The sequence below is a fragment of the Paroedura picta genome, chromosome 9 (assembly GCF_049243985.1).
Source record: "Paroedura picta isolate Pp20150507F chromosome 9, Ppicta_v3.0, whole genome shotgun sequence".
Classification (NCBI taxonomy): domain Eukaryota; kingdom Metazoa; phylum Chordata; class Lepidosauria; order Squamata; family Gekkonidae; genus Paroedura; species Paroedura picta.
In genome coordinates, this window is record NC_135377.1 from 82,088,261 (window position 1) to 82,108,433 (window position 20,173).

The 20,173-nt window shown below is 47.4% G+C and overlaps 1 protein-coding gene across 3 annotated transcripts in view; it reads left to right on the forward strand.

Moving 5' to 3' along the window:
- The window catches only part of BCL2 (BCL2 apoptosis regulator), a 185,729-nt gene extending 168,632 nt beyond the window's left edge, over window positions 1-17,097 (forward strand). The window contains exons 3-4 of one of the 3 annotated variants that reach the window (XR_013234316.1): window positions 11,494-13,300; window positions 13,456-17,097. Coding sequence is in view for 1 of the 3 variants with exons in the window: in XM_077353416.1 (XP_077209531.1) it covers window positions 11,494-11,628 (135 nt within the window). In the remaining 2 variants the exon portion in view is untranslated. Of the gene's footprint in view, window positions 1-11,493; window positions 13,301-13,455 lie in introns of those variants that run through there. The other 2 variants (XR_013234317.1, XM_077353416.1) reach the window with 2 other exon arrangements.
- The last annotated feature ends 3,076 nt before the right edge of the window (window positions 17,098-20,173 follow it).

Consider the following 20,173-nt stretch of genomic DNA (forward strand, 5'->3'; position numbering starts at 1 on the left):
GAGATCCCTCCCAGATTTTCCCTCTGCCCCATTGTGGCTTTTTGCTTCCTGAGGAGGCTGTAAGGGAAAGCAAAACAAACTTCTCCCTCTGCTCTTTGGCTTGTCAATCACAGCAAGCCACCAATCACAGCACAGCATAATTATAAGAACAACAATTCATTTTAGCTCAGGTTTCAAGCCTTCCTCCAGGCCAGGGATTCTTCTTGGCATAGTGGTTAAGAGCAGCAGCTTCTAATCTGGCACAATCATAGAATCATAGAGTTGGAAGGGGCCATACAGGCCATCTAGTCCAACCCCCTGCTCTATGCAGGATCAGCCCAAAGCATCCTAAAGCATCCAAGAAAAGTGTGTATCCAACCTTTGCTTGAAGACTGCCAGTGAGGGGGAGCTCACCACCTCCTTAGGCAGCCTATTCCACTGCTGAGCTACTGGTGACCCCCAGTCTGCCTTGGAAGGTTTGACTTAGTAGCCAATTCGAGTCTCATTTCTCAGTTTTTTCTTGAATGAATTATTTTATGGGACTCTGACAACGACAGGCACGGACAGCTGTAAGACGGAGGGCTGTAAGGGTTTCATGTTCTCAGAGGTTTTTGTGTTGCTCAACAAAATGCGGGAAAGATTTGCCTCTCTCAGTCTCCAGTTTCGCTTCTGGAAAACACCTCAGATAAGCTCTTTCAGCGGCAGGTTTGGAAGCTGCACTCCTTTTGTGGTCCCCTTGCAGAATTGTGAAAACCCGTCTGCGGCAGTGTGGCCTTTCTTGTGCCGAGGTGGTTTCTTTTTTTTTAAAGTCCTCCCAGCTTGCATTGATCCCACCAAAGTGGATTTGCATCCTCAGACAAGCGTGATTAACTGCGGATTTCATAATATAGCCACAGCTGCTACGCTGGTGTCAGATGTATAATCTCTCTCTCTTTTTTTGGAGATGGCTCTTTCCAAGAATGGGAGCAAAAACAAAGCAGCCCCCTCAGGAGCTGTCTTTTGGAGATCGCAAAACAATGCCTAAGTGAATTAAGTTGGAGACGCCAAGACGAATTGGCTGTAACGTTTCCCAGGCGGACCTCGTGCAGGGATCGGCAGGCGAGACCACGGAGAGTCAAACTGTCATATCATGGAACCCCCCCCCCCCATCTCAATCAAGGAACAGACTCCATTCAGCCTCTCTGTTTTCCTTCCATTTTGCAGCCTCTGAATATTGCTGCCAAGGAACAATAGCAGCAGGAGATCGCTCTCAAAAGCAGAGGCCACAAATTATTTCCCTGTGTCATTTGCCTGATGCCCGTCATGGCGGCTTCCCCTTCTGTGGGACCTGAAAAGGTCTTGAGCAACCGGGGAGACCAAGGGAAATCCAGGGTTCTTACAAAGAGGCAGGCAACGGCAAGCCAGCTCTGTCCAGTCTTGCCCTGAAAATTCTGTCTCAACTTTTTTACCATTGAGAAAACCCTAAAATGTTCCTCATCCTTCAAGAACCCCCAGGATCTGGTTGGGAAGCATCGCTGTGAACACACCTACTTGGAGCCCTTCCCCTTCCCACCCTCTTCAGGCCCGTCCTGGGTCATTTTAAGAGTGGGGGCAGGTCAACATGACCATATACGGTCTTATCATCTGATAAATGTTTAACAAATTAAGAAATATATTAAAAATAATTAACTCCCACCCATTTGGTTACCCATTGAAAAATCCTGTCCTAAAGGGTCATCATCAGTTGATGGCATCAAGGGAAATCCTGGGTTGAAACTTAGGTCTGTTCCACATACGCTGGATCATGCACTTTCAATGCACTTTGGAAATAGATGTTCCTTTTCTGCAGAGGGAAATCCAGCTGCAAAATCACATTGAAAGTGCATCATCCAACCCCTTTGGAGGCAGGAGGTTTCAACACTGTTCATCTCTTTCCTTGAAAACTTTAAGGCAGGCTTTCTCAACCAGGGTTTCGTGAAACCCTGTGGTTTCTTGACAGCTCTGGAAGGGTTTCCTGGGTGAAAGAGAGTTAATTAATAGTATATATGGTCATATCAATCCTCCCCTAGTGGCCAATGATGGGCCTGGAGGGGGTGGGGAGGGGAGGGACCCCGGGTGGGCGTGTACCCAGCTCTGTTTCCCAACCAATATTCTGCACAATCTCACCTCTTCTGGAGCCCCTGAAGAATGTTTCAGGGGCTTCTCAATGATTAAAAAAAGCTAAGAATCGCCGCCTTAAGGGGTCCCCATAAGTTGATGCCCTTCTCTACCCTCAACCACAAGAATCTGGAAGGCAAGAAAGGTCAGTCTAGACTTCTTCCACCTTGGCCCCATTTCCTTTCTCTGTCCGGCATTCTCTCCGTCTCTGAGCCCTTATCTTGAGCTTTAAGTAGCACTCAGAACAGGGATGGGAGAAGGGAGGGGTAGCTGCAGGGACCAGTCGGGAGCAGGAAGCCAGCTCCAGCCACCTCCAGGCAGAAGCCGCAACTGAGATCACAGCTTGCGGTCATTTGTCTTCATTAGGGAGCAGTCCTTCGCTGGAAGCTCCTGCTTCACCTGCAGCAGTATGGGAGGGATGGGATGGGGACCCCCAACTGCATCTGCTGAAAGAGAATATCAGAAGAGCCAGAAGGAAGCAGGGAAGAGGTAGAAAAGAGATTTACGTATCCAGAGCCCTTCTCGGCCAGGAAATACACTGTGTCAAGCACACCCTTACTCACATGCACATTCCAAATAAAACCCATTGTATGCAGGATTGCACTCATTTCTCATGCTAGCAAAGTTATGCTCAAAATTTTACAAACTAGGCTAGAGCAATATGTGGACCGAGAACTTCCAGAAGTACAGGCAGGATTTCGAAGAGGCAGAGGAACTAGAGTTCAAATTGCCAACATACGCTGGAACATGGAGAAAGCTAGGGAGTTCCAGAAGAACATCTACTTCTGCTTCATTGACTATGCTAAAGCCTTTGATTGTGTGGAACACAACAAATTGTGGCAAGTTCTTAAAGAGATGGGAATACCAGAGCATCTTATTTGTCTCTTGAGAAACCTATATGCAGGTCAAGAAGCAGCAGTGAGAACGGGGCATGGAATCACTGATTGGTTCAGAATTGAGAAAGGAGTTTGGCAAGGCTGTATACTGTTGCCTTGCCTATTTAACTTGTATGCGGAGCACATCATGAGAAAGGCGGGATTAGAGGAGTCAAAAATTGGGATCAAGATTGCAGGGAGAAATATCAACAACCTCAGATATGCAGATGATACCACTCTAATGGCAGGAAGTGGAACTAAAGAGCCTGTTGATGTGGGAGGAGAGTGCAAAAGTTGGCTTCAAACTCAACATCAAGAAAACAAAGATCATGGCATCCGGCCCACTTAATTCCTGGCAAATAGATGGGGAAGAAATGGAGATAGTGACAGATTTTATTATCCTGGGCTCCAAGATCACTGCAGATGGGGACTGCAACAAAGAAATTAAAAGACGCTTGCTCCTGGGGAGGAAAGCTATAGTAAATCTAGACAGCATCCTAAGAAGCAGAGACATCACCCTGCCAACAAAAATGTGTCTAGTCAAGGCTATGGTCTTCCCAGTTGCAATATATGGCTGTGAAAGTTGGACCATAAGGAAGGCCGAGCGTCAAAGAATTGAGGCTTTTGAACTCTGGTGCTGGAGAAGACTCTTGCGAATCCCTTGGACTGCAAGGCAAACAAACCGGTCAGTCCTAGAGGAGATCAGCCCGGACTGCTCCTTAGAAGGCCAGATCCTGAAGATGAAACTCAAATACTTTGGACTCCTTGAAGAAGAGCCTAATGCTGGGAGCGATTGAGTTCAAAAGAAGAAGCGGACGACAGAGAATGAGGTGGCTGGATGGAGTCACTGAAGCAGTGGGTGTGAACTCAAATGGACTCCGGGGAATGATAGAGGACAGGAAGGCCTGGAGGATCATTGTCCATGGGGTCGCGATGGGTCAGACACGACTTTGCACCTAACAACAACAACAACACAGGATTACAAACTTGGATTTGCAAATCAAGGTCTGCAGGCCACAAACCCTAATGCCCCTCACCTCTATTTATTTCAACAGATTAACAAGTACAGCCGATTTCACTATCTCCTTCAAAAACTGAAATCTTTCATTTCCTTCCCCCCCCCCCCCACACACACACACAACAAAAAATGATGAACTTCTAATCCATGTGTCGGTGGTATTTGACTTTCAAGATTTCTGCAACAGAAAAACCTTTAGTTGTTATTCAGAAGGCTTATGCACATGTCTGTTCTTAGCATCAATATCCTTGCTTTATGTTGGATCAGTTGACCATAATTAAATTCACACAAACCTATAGTTACATTGGGACTATGCAACTTCAGGCATTAAAAATATTCTGTATGCACAGGGACCTACCACAACAGGAAGAAATTAGCACATCAGAGAGAAAGATGGTTAGAACCCAACGAACGTTTAGCTCGCAGTATGATAAAAAGCTTTTATTTTGTGAGGAGAAATGATGGGAGGGCACGCAGAAACAGGAATAGGGACAAACTGTCTTTTTGCAATTCAGTTCGTGAATTATGGCTGAACAATAAACGAAACAAATACTAACCAGCTGGTTGGTTCACAAACCAAACTGGTTCGTATTGGTTCGTGAACCCTGCTTCCTGGTTCCTGTGACAAGTGGCAGGACATGTTGCTAAATCCCTACTTGTTATAAATTCACAAACTGCTGCAAACTTAAAATTAATGGAAGTTTCTGGTGGAGCTTTGGTTTGCAAACATCACTTTATGAACCATGAATGGGCTATAGATTGCCATGAACTTTTGTTCCTCCCTCCTCAGACTGTCAAACCCCCTGTACCTGAACTAGTACATTCCAAAGTGGGCTTTACCCAATTGCTACTCTAGTGGTGTAGATCAGTGCTTGGAAGACCAAGTGTGCAGTGGCCTCATATCTGTGAATGTTTCATAAGGAAGATAAATGGGTCCAAAATGTAATGGAAAACAGAAACTGGAAACATCTTACTTGCTTTGATGTTTTGGCAATATCCATTAGCAGGAAAGGAAGGGCCTTGGCTCTGCATCGAACTGTCCGGTCACCAGTTCCAGATCTGATTTATAAAGCCCAGCCTGGCATTGTTACAGGATTAGATAAGCACGCATATTTCACACCTTTGAAAGGGGGTCTGCATTTGAGTAATTGAGGTGCGACCATATCTGTTCTCTCTAAATGTCAGGCTGAAGAGACACCAACGCAGGAGACCAGTGTGGTGCTGGGCAGAACCGTCTTGATTTGCATGCAAGCCGAGGCGGATATTTGCACCCAACACACACATATGCTCCACATAAGCATGTTCAAAAGAAAGACAGGGTGACATAAGCCAGGGTGACATTTTGGTGAGGTTTCGGTTTATAAAACAGCTTAATTCTGTTTATAAGACAGTGTATTATAACAGGGGCAGTCAACCTGTGGTCTTCCAGATGTTCATGGACTACAATTCCCATGAGCCCCTGCCAGCGTTTGCTGGCAGGGGCTCATGGGAATTGTAGTCCATGAACATCTGGAGGACCACAGGCTGGAGGACCACAGGCTGACTACCCCTGTATTATAAGACAGCTTCCCCATACTCAGAGTTCGTTTAGCGATTGCAGCTTTAAACAGTGGTCAAAAGAAAAATGCATAGATCAGCAGTGGCCAAACGGTGGGCTCATGGGAATTGTAGTCCATGGACATCTGGAAAATCACCTTTTGGCCACTCCTGCCCTGTAGTGTTTCTGTACCTTGGCTTCAGTGTTCAGTACTCTCTACCACTAGCTAGAGTCCAGGGGTGGCCAGCTGTACGTCTCCAGATATCCATGGACAACAATTCCCATGAGCCCCTGCCAGCATGCAGGGGGACTCATGGGAATTGTAGTCCATGGACATCTGGAGAGCCACAATTTAGCCACCCCTGGCATAGATGCATTGCTGATAGCACAACTAAGAGCACTTGTGTGTGGTTACACCCCTGTTGATTCTGGAGACAGGCAAGAAAGAGGAGATCATTGTGTGTCTCATGCAAGATGGTACAGAACCATTATGTCATCTTGAGCTGGTTCAGTCTGATTCAAGCAAGCACGAGAGAGAGACAGAGACAGAGAGACAGAGGAGTCCTGCAGCTCCACCTGAATTTCTTCAAAAGCTGGCGTGGGCATGATTTACTTGTGTGTCACAGAGAGGGCAGCAAGCAAGAACCCTGGGGGCAATCTGTGCCCCACCAAACCTTGGCAGGTTTGCCATAAGTTCATGTGACTGAAGAGGATATCCTGTTGGACCAGTTAGACAGAGGGAAATAAAATCACTTCCTCACCAGCTGCTTGATTAAGGTTGAGGGAGGGGGGAGTTTGACTTCCTTTTGACGTTTGCTCTGTCCACTGCCCACACGTTTGCTTACTCATGAATGCAGAGAACAGCAATAAGGTAACTTTCCTGTATGCCCCAGCTGGTGGGGGGGGGAAGCTTGACAAATTAACATATCCTGGAACTACAACCCAACAGATACGTTGGACCTTTGAAAGTGAGAAGCTGAGTGGTTGTTGACAGCATCTACTAGTCCCGATCATAAGATCCTGTGGAACTGCAATCCCCTGGACCCACGGTTACCTCCTCGAGCTGTGACCATTCCCAGGACCATTTCTTTCCAGGTGGCTATCCCAGCTAGGGCTGTGTACCTCGGTGCAGTTTGGCTGCCTCGGTGATCACTGAAGCCCAAAGCAGTGCATAGGAGGCCAGTGCCGTGGCACTGGCCTCCTACACACTGCTTTGGGCTTCGGTGATCACCGAGGCAGCCAAACTGCACCGAGGTACACAGCCCTAATCCCAGCTGGTAGTCAGCCTGGCGTAGTGGTTAGGAGCAGTGGCTTAATCTGGAGATCCGGGTCTGATTCCCCACTCCTCCACCACAGGCAGGCATCTGTGTGACCTTGAGCCAGTCAAAGTTCTCTTACAGCTGTTCCTACAGAGCATTCCTCTTAGGGGTCTCTCAGCCCCACCCACCTCCCAGGGTGTCTGTTGTGGGGAGAGGAAGGGATTGGTGAAAAGCAGGCCACCTTCTTCTTCTTCTTCTTCTTCTTCTTCTTCTTCTTTTTCTTGGCCATGCAAATTCCAAGTACTGAACTGTATCCAAACGCAAGCTGTGTTCTTTAAACATCTGCACTGGAATGGGTGGTTAGCTCAAATTGGACGGGATGTCTTTTCCAGGCAATTTCATCTCTTGTTGTCTGACCATATTGTAGGATAAACCTCCAGATCGTAGAACTGGCTTTGAAGGTTCTTGCCACATGAACTCTTTACTGCTGGAACACACATGTATATACGCATGGGAGATGTTCCAAAGCACACTCTCCAAGCCTTCAAAAGTGAAGACAGTGGAAACCAGGCAGGGCATTTCCTGTGGTGGCACCTCATCTTCGGAATGTCCTCCCCCTTGAAGCTTTTTATGTTACTGACTTTTTATTTGTTTTTTTTTACTTTTGTAAAGCTCTTGTTTTAAAAATGGTCCAATCAACAGCTCAAAAAAAAAACAAAAAGGAAGAGGAGAAAAAAATCTGAGCAATCCAGTTTTTCTTCTTAGTGTGCAGAGTTAAACTCTGCAATTTGGAGGAGAAAATCCCAAAAAGAAGATCGGTGCAGCGTGCAGGAATAGGATTCAGTAAGCATCGAAATTAAACTGTAAATGCAGAAAGCACCCAGGGATGCAGAAGACAGATTTCCTGCTCTCCCTATCCCCCGCCACCACTTCCTCATGCTCAGCCTTCCCATGTAAAAGGCTTCGTTTCAGGGAGATTTACTATGGAGTTCGCTTCACTCTATTAAATAGGTGTGGGTGTTTGCTTAAATCAACTTTCAAGCATAAACAAATCGTGACAGGCTGTTCAAACAAGCTTCGGAAATAAGTCTATATTAGGAGGTTGGAGAAAGCACCAAAGAGGAAGGAAAGGATAATAAAATAGTTATTTAGAATACAGTCTGTAGTACAGAAACCATAATGTGAAACACTGACCTCCTTGTCACAGATCTTTTCCATACCAGGAATCCGGCCCAGCACAGCACTCATCCGGTCGCAGGGCTAATGTCCACTTCTGCACAACATCAGCGCCGGATCGGGGCGGTCCCAGGCCTGGTGCAACGCAATATCTCATTTGCCCTGGGCCTGTGTTGCACCAGGCCCTAAACCACCCTGGACGGGCACCAATGTCGTCCAGAAGCAGAAATTAGTCCTGCAACCGGATGAGGCTGGATTCCTGGTGCGGAAAAGGTCACAATTTAAGCAAGAAAGTGGCTTTCACGCTTTGCATTTTCAGCTGAAGTTTCTTAAGCTACATGTAACGCAAAACTGTTAAGGTTGTGTTTGGGCACGACCAGACATGATGGCATCCCTGCGCCTGATCCGGGGACCCGCTGCTTGGTGTGGTGGTTAATCTGGAGAGTCCGGTTTGATTCCCCACTCCTCCACAAACAAGCAGCTGGATGACCTTGGGCTAGTCACAGTTCTCTTAAAGTTGTCTCACAGAGCAGTTACCTTAGAGCTCTCTCAGCCCCACCTCCCTCACACGGTGTCTGTTGTGGGGAGAGGAAGAGAAGGTGATTGTGAACAGCTTTGAGACTTCTTCAGGTAGTAAAAAGCAGGGTATAAAAACTAACTCTTCTTCTTTTCAAGTGCCCTGTAGCTGTTTCAGTACTGAAAATGGTGGTGCGGGGGGGGGGGGGGGGAGGGGGACAAGTAATTCATCCCACCAGGCTGTGAGCCTGATCAGAACAAGGCCCTTGTGGCATTTTTGAATGCCTCCTTTAGCTTCTAAAATGGCAGCTGCATCTCTTGCCTGGATCCAGGGAATTATGTCAGGTTATCTCTCTGTGTCACTGCAGACCACCCCACTCACCCTCCGTACCCCTTCACTGTCAAGTTTTCCCGTTCTTCCCCAGACCTCCTGTCTATCTCCTGAGCAGACGCAAAGCTTTTTCTATAATGTCCCCTTGACTTTGGAGCGCTCTCCTCGTTGAGACTCTAAATTCTATTAGGCACCAGGCTAAAATGTTCCTTTTTGTCCAGGTTTTTAACGGAGGAAGTCCCTCTCTTTTAGCTGTTTTTATGGTCTGCTTCTCTCTTGTTTTATAAAGTCCACTTTGAGGTGCGGAATGTTGCTTTGTGCTGTTTGGAAGGCCCCCTCTTGCTCTCGTGTTTATCACTGCTCATCCCTCCGTCCCTGTTTTCATGATTTTGTGCTATTAGCACTGGGAAATGTGTTCGAGGAGGAAAGAGAATCCATCTCATTGTGCCCCATGGCTGCTTCTCAATAAGTCCTGTGTTTGTAGGAAATTCTGCACTGAATGTTAGCATCTGCATTTGTGATGATTTGCATTTCCTCAGTGTTTTCAATTGCCCTAATCAGCATTGCAATCTCAATTTACTTTGGCTTTCCAGGAGCTGGTCTGCTTTCTGTTTTAATAATGCTATTCTGCTCACTGCCCATAACAACGCTGATTGAAAACATCGGAGGCGAAGTCTCTCGTAGGAGCATCAGAGTTGACAATGCTTGCTCGCAGACCACCCATCAGCCGCCTCTGCAGATGTTACATTGGCATGCCTCTCATGCGAACCAGGAGCTGGCCAGTCACAGGTTGCAGGAGCAGGATCACATGTTTGCACGATCTTTCCATGGAAAAACCACTGATTTCCCTATTCACAGAATATAGCAATTATGCTCCCAGCCTAATGCCTGCATGGAAGACCCATGCATTGCTCAATTCAGCCCATTGCACTCCAGCTGATGGCATGAATAGAATGAGAATGTTATGTCGGAGGGGGAGGGAATCATTAAACCATTCAAATATAGATATGAGGGACCCGTCAGCACATGGACAGAGGGTAGCAATAGCAGAGAGAACATCAAACTGCTGACAACTCACTTGGAGAGGACCACAGGGAGCGGTCCTCTCTCCTATTTTATTCAACATCTTCATGCAAACTGGTATGGAAGCTCAGGCTGGGTTGTCATCAACATGCAGATGACACCCAGCCCTTCCTCCTGATGGACGGCCACCCTGATTCTCCCCCAGAGGCATTAGCCAGCTGCCTGGAAGCAGTGACGAGGTGGCTCAAGCAGAGTCATCTGGCGCTCAGTCCTCCAAAGGCAGAGGTCCTGTGGCTGGGTAGGAAGGGCACATGCGAGGAAGCAGCACGCCGGCTGGTCCAGAATGCAGCTGCCAGGGTTCTCAGAATAACACCATGCAGGTCCCACATTTGGCCCATCCTTCATCAACTGCAGTGGTTACCAGTCGAGTTCCGGATCAGGCTAAAGGTTCTGGTAATTACCTTTAAGGCCACATGCAGTCAGGGCCCCGTGTACCTGAGGGACCGCCTCTCTGCCTACGCTTTGCCACCGCCAACCAGCTAATGATCCCTGGCCCAAAAGAAGCCCGCTTGGCCTCAACCAAGACCAGAGCCTTCTGTGTCCTGGACCCCACCTGGTGGCATGAGCTCCCGGAGGAGGTCAGATCCCTGACGGAGCTAAAAGAGTTCCACAGGGCCTGCAAAAGGGAGCTCTTCCGCCGGGCATTTGGTTGAGGTTGACTGGAATCAGCAACACCCACAGGGCCCCTGAACCTCCCTCCCAGGAATCCATCCAATCTGAACCATGGACCTGTTCAATTATTATCCTGATTAGACTGTTATTTTTGGTTGTGGTTGTTATTGTTATCATTGTTGCAGTTCATCTTATATTTGACAGAGAAACGAAGCTCTATGTACTGTTTACGTTCCATGTGAACCGCCCTGAGCCTTGGGAGGAAAGCATATGAATGAATGAATGAATGAATGAATTAATGAATTAATGAATTAATGAATTAATGAATGAATGAATGAATGAATGTTTTATGTACTGCTAAAATGCAGCAAATTATTAAAGCTAATTTTTTTTTCTAATTTGCTAACATTTCTGCGGACAAGTCAATTTTGATGGGGTTTTCCCTTCGTCTGGGTTGCATGCATGTGTTTATAATTTGAGTTCTCATCATCTGATCTTTATGCTTAAAACCCAGAATGAGGATTAATCTCCAAATTAAAGCGAACAATTCCCTTGGAAGAAACGGCTGTTTCAGAGGCTGGACTTTACTGCATCGCGCCCCACCCCTCGCCCGGCTCTTCCTCCAAATTTCCAATCATTATCCCACCTAGGGTTGTCAGCTCTGGATTGGGAAATACCTGGAGATTTGGAGAGGGGGATGGAACAATCGCACCACTTCTGGGGTTTCTCGAAATGTTTGAGGGGTTTCTCAACATTAAAAAAATCGAGACAGGCTGGATTAAAAGCACGTGGAGAGAAACCAGACATCCGTGGGGAAAGCCAGGTCACGCCAGGTTCTGTTCTTGTCCATTAATAGTTTGATGAGGTTGATATAGTGCTGTCCCGATGACGTTGGTTTACTAATGCTTGGTGCGTGCTCCGCAATGCAAGTTTGATCTCTTCTCTCCCCCCCCCCCTTTTCTCTTTCCCAGGATGCCTTTGTGGAGCTGTACAGCACCAACATGCGGCCTTTGGTCGATTTCTCATGGCTGCCCCTGAAGACCATCTTGAGTCTGGCTGTCCTTGGCGCATGTATCACCCTCGCTGCTTACCTTGGGCATAAGTGACTCCCGCCAACTTGTGCAGGGCTGCTGGGAAAGCACCCTTGCCCCTTTGAACTGAACCAAGAGGGGGGAAAGGAGTAAAATAATATGGGGTATTTTTTTTCCCTTGTAGCATAATGCTATTATTTTATGAGCCAAACGGCTTTCTACCTAAATATTAAATCAGCTATTACTGCCAAAGGGAATATTCATTTATTTTTTACATGTCAGCAGAAGAGTTATTTATTAAAGATATTAACCCACTATTTTCCTGAAACGCCGTACGCTCTACAAAAGGACAGCATCCGTTGCAGTGACGTCCTAAACTCTTGGTGTTCTAGCGTAACTGGACAGACTGTTTTATGCTAAAGGAAGGGGGAAGAGACGCAGAGACACAATCACGGACTCATAGGAAAGGCAGTCCGTGGGTTGCTATGCACGTGGAAGGTTCAGCCTAAAAATCAAGCTTGGAAGAGACGAGAGTGATTTCCAGCCAGTAATGCCAGTCGCCACTCAACATGGTACCCATCCAGTCGTAAACGCCAGATTAAGGCCAGTGGCCCACGAAGCTCTGTAGTTTGTCCCCAAGAGCAGACACGTGGTCATTGGAAGTCTTCCTTTACAGAACAACATCCCGGACTATCGTTGTGTACTACTTGTGAAGCATCACATTCCATTCATCATTGGAAGGGGGCCGTTAAATCCCCCTCGAATGCAGTGATTTCCGATCCCGAAGTGAAACGTTTTGGAATTGCAAGGTATTACCGGTTCAGTATGTTCGTCATCGGTAACGTTGAAGTTACAACCATCAGGAAACCCTAACCATAAGTGCCTGTGTCTACCCAGCAGGACTGGCGTCTTCTGGAAGTCCTGATTCACATCGCCTCGGCAGTAGGAGTGTGTTCTCAGCTGATCCTGTTTCATCTACTGAATTGTTTTGGAGGGGTGGATCTTGAAAGTTTGCTTGGGTTGCTCAGTAATATTTCAAAGTCTAAACAGGTTCTGCTACATTGGGCGTTCTTCATCAGAATGAACATCAGAAGTATGGTCATTGTTTCCCATACAGAGCTTTATTTCCTCTTCAGCTTCCCCGTAAAGCAGGGGTAGTCAACCTGTGGCCCTACAGATGTCCATGGACTACCATTCCCATGAGCCCCTGCCAGCATTCGCTGGCAGGGGCTCATGGGAATGGTAGTCCATGGACATCTGGAGGACCACAGGTTGACTACCCCTGCCGTAAAGTATTACATCCTGTTCATTTCATAAGACCAACTTGGAAAGAAAAGAAGCTAACCAACCACCCAATGCCTCCTTTTGGACCGACTCTATATTTTAAAGGTGTTTGGTGTCACTTGTACGGAAACCTAAGAAGGGAGAGGGGGATTCCTATTTAAAATTGCTTTAAATAAAATGAATGCAGAGTACTTAACATCTGAGAGTTCGGGGGGTAGATTCTAAACCTGTACGTTGAAGTAGACTGCCTAAGAGCCAGCTTGGTGTAGTGGTTAAGAGCGACAGGCTCTAATCTGGAGAACCGGGTTCGATTTCCCACTCCTCCTCCACATGCAGCCAGCTGGGTGACCTTGGGCCAGTCACAGTTCTCTTAGAGCTCACTCAGCCCCACCTACCTCACAGGGTGTCTGTTGTGGGGAGAGGAAGGGAACGGTGTTTGTAAGCCGTTTTGGGACTCCTGCAGGTAGTGAAAAGCAGTGTGCAAAAAAACAGCTTTTCTTCTTCTAAGGCAGGGGTAGTCAAACTGCGGCCCTCCAGATGTCCATGGACTACAATTTCCAGGAGCCCCTGCCAGCGAATGCATGGAATTGTAGTCCATGGACATCTGGAGGGCCGCAGTTTGACCACCCCTGTTCTAAGGGGCTAGAGAACTTCCGAATCACTGCAGGTGACCGGAGGCAATTGGAGGCAGGAATTTGGGGGGGGGGGGGTTAACAGAGGGTGAACTCTGTCTCTTAAGCAGGAGAATGGGAGGGATAATCTTGCCCAGTCATTTACTCCAAGATTTCCATCACTTGAGATGAAGGTACCTAGTTCTTTGAGAAGGGCAGCTTAAGGGAGGATCCGGTCCAACACTGAGGTTCTGGATTAGCCAGGAGTGACAGTTCATTGAAATCAATAGCCAGAATCACAGCTCAGGCTCCTCCGCACCTTCTTGGGGCTTTGCCAGTGACTGGCCTTGTTATGCTGCTTTTCAAACTCCATTGTATTCTGCTCCAGAGAGTCTCCCAGTCTTCATGAGCATCTTCATGAAGGAACTGAGGGAACTGTAGCCAGAGAACACCAAAAGTCTTAGCGCCCACACAGAAGAGAACCATGACTGGGTTTGTCGTATACCAGCATGGGAGTTTAGAGCAGGGGTGGCCAAATGGTGGCTCTCCAGAGGTCCATGGACTACAATTCCCATGAGCCCCCCTGCTATGCTGCCATGCTGGCAGGGAGGTTCATGGGAATTGTAGTCCATGGACCTCTGAAGAGCCACCGTTTGGCCACCCCCTGTAGAGCAGGGGTAGTCAAACTGCGGCCCTCCAGATGTCCATGGACTACAATTCCCAGGAGCCCCTGCCAGCGAATGCTGGCAGGGGCTCCTGGGAATTGTAGTCCATGGACATCTGGAGGGCCGCAGTTTGACTACCCCTGCTGTAGAGGATCAGAACAGTCAGTATTTTGGCAGTTCTTAGTAAACTTTTGGAAGGAATTTAAACCCCATAAGGGCAGAAGACAGATGTGGTAGACAGGATTGACTTCTGTGAATTTCCATCTTAAAAAAAATATATTTCCAAACAATGGTGGGTTTTTTTCATGTTTATAAAAGTGTAACGAAACGTAATGAATTATTGTGGATCTTCGCAGTAAACATCTAGCAAAGTCATAGCCAACAAGTGTTTAAAATGTCATAGCATAAAAAAGAAAGAAAGGGAGTAGACTGGATGGATCGTAGGGTTGCCAACCACCACCTGGAGATCTTTTGCTATTCCAGTCGATCTCCAGGCAATCAAGATCAGCTCCCTTTTGAGAAAATGGCTGTTTGGAGGGTGAATTCAGGGGCATTGTACCCCACTGAAGTCCCTCCTCTCCTCAAACCCCACCCTCTCCAGTCCCCCCCCCAAAAAAAAACATATTTCAGGTATTTCCCAGAGTTGGTAACCCTATGACTCAAAGCTAATTTCCTTGGCTTGTGGCATTATAAGCAAGCAAAAGAGTTCTACTTACGAGGGAATGTATGATTTTTATTGCGAAGATTGTAGTTTTTCTCATGTCTCCAAAGCTGCTTTGAAAAACGTGGCCGTAACTCACTGAGATGTCGATCGTGTGCTGCTTCCCCTCTTTTCAGGGGAGCTCACGCAGGAGACCTTCCCAGTGGTCTGAGAGGTCACGTGGTTTACGCATCTCTGCATTATTTGTAGCTGCTTCCTAGCCCTTGCGCCAAACATTTCAAGAGCAACAGTAAAGTAAGCTCGTGTGTGGAATAGACACTTGTCAAGGTATTCGCTAGAACTCGTGCTCCTAGGAACCAGGTAATATCTGTGTGGTGAAGCTGCCAGTTATTAAATTAATTGCTGTTCCTATACGTTAAGACTTGGCATTTCTAAAGAGCAATGCTGAGAAAATCTAGGCGCATCAGAGTCCCATGGGAACTGAAGCGTGCCTTACTTTTCCCAAACTGTCCCCGGTGTAGATAGAGATAAAAAGACATTATGCAAGGAAACAGCCACTTCCGTGCAAGCTCGGTGAAACAAGGTGAGAAATGCCACAAAGAGCATATCTATGCAGTGCACCAGTGGTGCGCCTGTACATTCCATTCACCCGTGAAGGCCCACTAGACAGGTGTTTCGTGACGGTGTGCATGTAGCCGTCACTTAACAGCCGGTTCACACATGTCTACCCATCACTTAGTGCCGTATCACTGGCGGTACATTTCTAAGCGGAGTGCCCCTGGTTTATGCCCCCAGTGGTCTTAGGAAGCTGCAGTTCTCCTTATGATGGCCTGTTGGTGTCTCAGCACTTAATGACTCCTATGCAGTGAGGTGTATCTGTGCCCATCAACTCCTTGGGCTTAACCCGGCATTCCCCAACATGGTGCCCATTTTTGCCATTGTTTCCATAAATCACGTAGCCAGGCCTGGGCTTCCTCCAGTTCGGCGGCATAGGAAGAATCTAGGAGGAATCAGCTTTCTGTCTTCAGGAAGCACCCGTGCAGGGATAACCGCCTCTGTTTTTGGAGGTTGTTGGTCATGTCACTCCTCAACATGTTGTCGTTGACACTGGGCCCCACAGTCGCCATTTTGTCATGGTGCCCACTCCCTGTTCCCAATGCACTCGTAGGCTCACCGTGTTTGGGGACCTCTGGCTTCAGTGTGCAAACTCCACACCAAATTGTCTGCAGCTCAGAGGTGTGACCTGTGCCCCCACCCACACCCCAAGTATCCTTTGCATCAGGATCAGACAATGTGGAATTTCTGTCTGTGCTTTAATTGGCGATGGTTCATCCATGTCTCACAATACAGCACTGTCACAGGCCCGCATCTTGTAAACTGGCCCGTTCAGTTCCGTGGAGAAGGCTACTCTGGAACGCTCTCGGGGGCAGGAAAGAGAGGAAATGAACGAGAGAGCCGCTGGCAATGCCAAGATAGGGCATGGGCCAGTAGGAAAGCTGAGTCACTCAAATTGGAGTTCCTTCCCTGTGAAGACCAACTTCCTTCTCCGTGAAGACCATCCTCCTTCCCTGTGAAGACCAACTTCCTTCTCCGTGAAGACCAACCTCCTTCCCTGTGAAGACCAACTTCCTTCTCCGTGAAGACCAACCTCCTTCCCTGTGGAAGACCAACTTCCTTCCCCGTGAAGACCAACCTCCTTCCCTGTGGAAGACCAACTTCCTTCCCCGCTCCCATTTTCACTGTGGCAATATCTTTGGGCAAACATAGACTCAGGTGTTGTGCTTTCTACTTCTGTAGGGCAGAACACCCACAGCAAGCCCTATGCTCGCTGGATCATTCCTAACAGTCAATAGAACAAGCAGCTGAGCTTTAAGCAACTGCTTTCAATTGACTGGCGGGGGGGGGAGGGTAGAATACTATGCACAGTCCAAGGGGGAGAATAAGGGGGACAATAAGAGCAAAGGTATTTGTGCAAAAAGTTCCTTAATAGAAACTGAACATTTGGCTTGGGGGAATTTGTTCACCTGTCAGACAGACATCCTGTCTCTTATGCACCTTTAAATATATCAACACCTTTTTGTCCCCTTGTGTTTTTTTAAATACAACCTTCTTATGCACCATTATCTCAGAACAGAGGTTTGAAAAGCTGAGTTCTCGGGCAAAAGAGAGTCCTGTTCCCAGGTCGAATCCCGGGTTCCAAAAAGCATCCTTAATTTCTCCAGTGGCCATGAACTCTTCGTCGTAAACTGTGGCTTATGGTCCTCAGATCCTTGCTGTAACAAAGGTTTTATTTTTTAACGAAAGGTTTACATTGTCCCCCCCCCCCAAAAAAAGATGTTATAAAGAAATATTTTAAAAGCCTGTGCTGCTACAGCTCTCTGATGATCTGAACAAAGTTTTATTATGTTGTACCTCCAAAACGCGAGTTTTAACAATCTGCTTTCGATGGAATCAGAAGGGGTTGTATTTCCAATTCTCGTGGCAGACGTGGCCATGGGGTGCCTTTTTGTGCCCGTCTGCTGGCACTTAACTGTAAGCCAGAGAGATCCAGGCAATTCTTGGTGATCTTTATCCTAACCAGAGGACCCCACGTATTTCCCTGTTTGCTCCAGAATTGTACAGTATTGTGGCTGCACTCGCTATAAAGATATCGCTGATATTCATTCATGATTATACATATTTAGAGAGAATGTATATAAAAGCTTGAACTTGTCCTTCCCTTCATCTGCCTTTCCTGTCCTTTTTTCTCTGATCCGTTGCTCGAGGGGGAAGAAAAACCTGTCAAGCACAGACCGAACCATTTATGCAACACTTTTAACGTTCCTTGTGCTTTACCATTCTCACCGTGTTCCCCCACCCCACCACAACCTAAGGAAAGAGACAGTTATTAGGCCCTCTTTTGTGGATGGGAAAGTGAGACGCTGAAGGTTACAGAAGAGTTAAGCATTGCATACCGTTCCAGAAGGATTGCAGTGTTTCAGTGTGGCCTGGAGAGCCACTTTCCTGGGAAGGGGCCATTGTAGCCATCTGGTCCAACCCCTGCTCAAGGCAGGATCAGCCTAGAGCAGCCTCTCTTGACCTATTTTTACCATTGGGAAACCCCTGAAACATTCTTCAGGCTTGCCTCTCCTTCCTCTCCCCACAACTGGTATCCTGGGAGGGAGGTGAGGCCGAGAGAGCTCTGAGAGAAATTGCTCATTGAGAACAGCTTCTAACAGGACTGTAGCTAGCCCAAGGCACCTAGCCGATCCTTACTGCCCTTCCACGCAACTTCAAATTGCCTCTGTGCGGTTGAGCCACGATAGGTTTCCTGACTGGTCGGAATTGGCATCCTGACCTTATACTAATTTCTGAAACTCTTTGTTGCAGTCAAGTCTTCCTGCCAGAAACAGGGATGCCACTTTGGTATTGCTCTAACACCACTCTTGGCTGCAGTCATAGGCAGTCCTCTTGTCTGGGATGTCCTGAAGCTAGTGGCAGGGCCTCATGGGAATTGTAGTCCAGGGGCATCTGGAGAACCACCGTTTGGCCACCCCTGATATAGGCCAATTTCATCAGATCTCAGAAGCTAAGTAGAGTTGATACTTGGAAAGGAATCCGCCCAAGGAATACTCTCCAGATGAAGGCAGTGGCAGACCACCTTTGGTCTTGCCACGAAAGCCACGAAAGCCCCTTGCTGGGGTCTCCATAAGTTATTGGGGGTAGGCAGACCATGGTTCTCCAGATGTCTATGGGCTGTGCCTGTGCTGGCAGGGGCTCATGGGAATTGTAGTCCATGGATATCTGGAGAGCCGCAGTTTGGCCACCGCAACCGCAAATCAACTGCAGCGTGATGACACTGCACAGATTATAGGATCTAGGAAGAGTGGCACATGATATTTTGGATATTTTGGATTTGTATCCACCCCCACGTATGGTTCCTGAGTCTCAGGGTTGGCCAGAAGCATTTTCTAACACAGTCCTTGAACTCTTCCCTCCACCGAAGGGTTATGCAGCTTTTGAATTTGTCAGGCCCTTCTCCCGTTTTGGCGAGAGTTACGCCATCGCAGACTTCATTCCGCTCGATCCCCAAAGTGGCCTGATGCAACTGGCTTCATGTAGGTACTAATTTCATTTACCTGTATTTTTAAAAAATAAAAACACCACCCTATATGTTGTTGATGCCACGCATTTGGACTTGAATCTTCAGACTTTCCCTAAATGGTTTTACCGTTCAAGAAACTGACTAATTTCCCATTTAATGTAAGACGTAGGTAGAACATCCATCGAAGCCAGATTGCCAAGAATGAACATGAGGGATGAGTGCCATCTTTGCCTGCCATGCGCCAGGTTGGCTTCTGTGGGGATGCTGAAGTGGCTGGTCGCTCTGGTCCCATTCAGCACTTGCATTGGTCTGAAAGAATTGCCGTTTGTTTGCACCAGTAGGGAGGCCAGAACGATTGGGAACAATGATATTTTCTTTGGGGCTGGATGACGGTAAAGAGGGAAGGACTGAAAGAGATGGTGACGTAACCGTTATTTTTTTAATAAAAATATATGATGAGACCTAACGCTGCTTCATCCTTGTATGGAATCTTCCGACCACATTAAAATGCTCCTTTAATCCTGCAAAGTTGTCTGCTTTTTTTCCCCACTCTATGAAAACATGGTGTACACCAGGGGTAGTCAAAGTGTGGCCCTCCAGATGTTTATGGACTACAATTCCCATGAGCCCCTGCCAGCATCTGCTGGCAGGAGCTCATGGGAATTCTAGTCCATGGACATCTGGAGGGCCGTAGTTTGACTACTCCTGGACACAATCCACCCAGCCCCTGAGTGCAACACATGCACACTAAGTATGCTGGTACAGTTCCTCCTCCTCGTTTCTACCTAGGCGCATGCGCAAAACATGCATAGAGACAGCATGAAGGGATATCCAGAGTGGTTAAAGGTATAAATGTTTTCCACCTCACCAGCCAATAATTTGCACCATGGACAGAGGAGAGAGCCATGGGGCCAAGAATCATACATTGGACTCTGATACCCCCTAGCATCTTTTCACATGACCTGCACATGTGTAGGAGGAGAAAGGCTATTGCATGCAGCCTCTGTACCCACTGCAGGAGTGGATCATGGCCACCTCTCCTACCTTCTGCATGGAGTTCATTTATCGCCATTGTTGTTGTACTAAGCAGGACTAGTCTGTGTTTTTAGATGATGCACGTAAAGGTAAAATTAGTGTACCTATCTGTTCCCTCTTAATAAAACAGTAAGAGGTGTTGGGGTGGGCTGTGTCCGTGATCAAAACTCCTGGATTGGCCCCTTGGCCCCGGACTGACAAGCGGAGAGGCCAATCGGAAGGTGCGAAGCCCTCACCAGGACAGACCAGAGTTCCAGGGCAACCAGGAGACGTGGCTGCC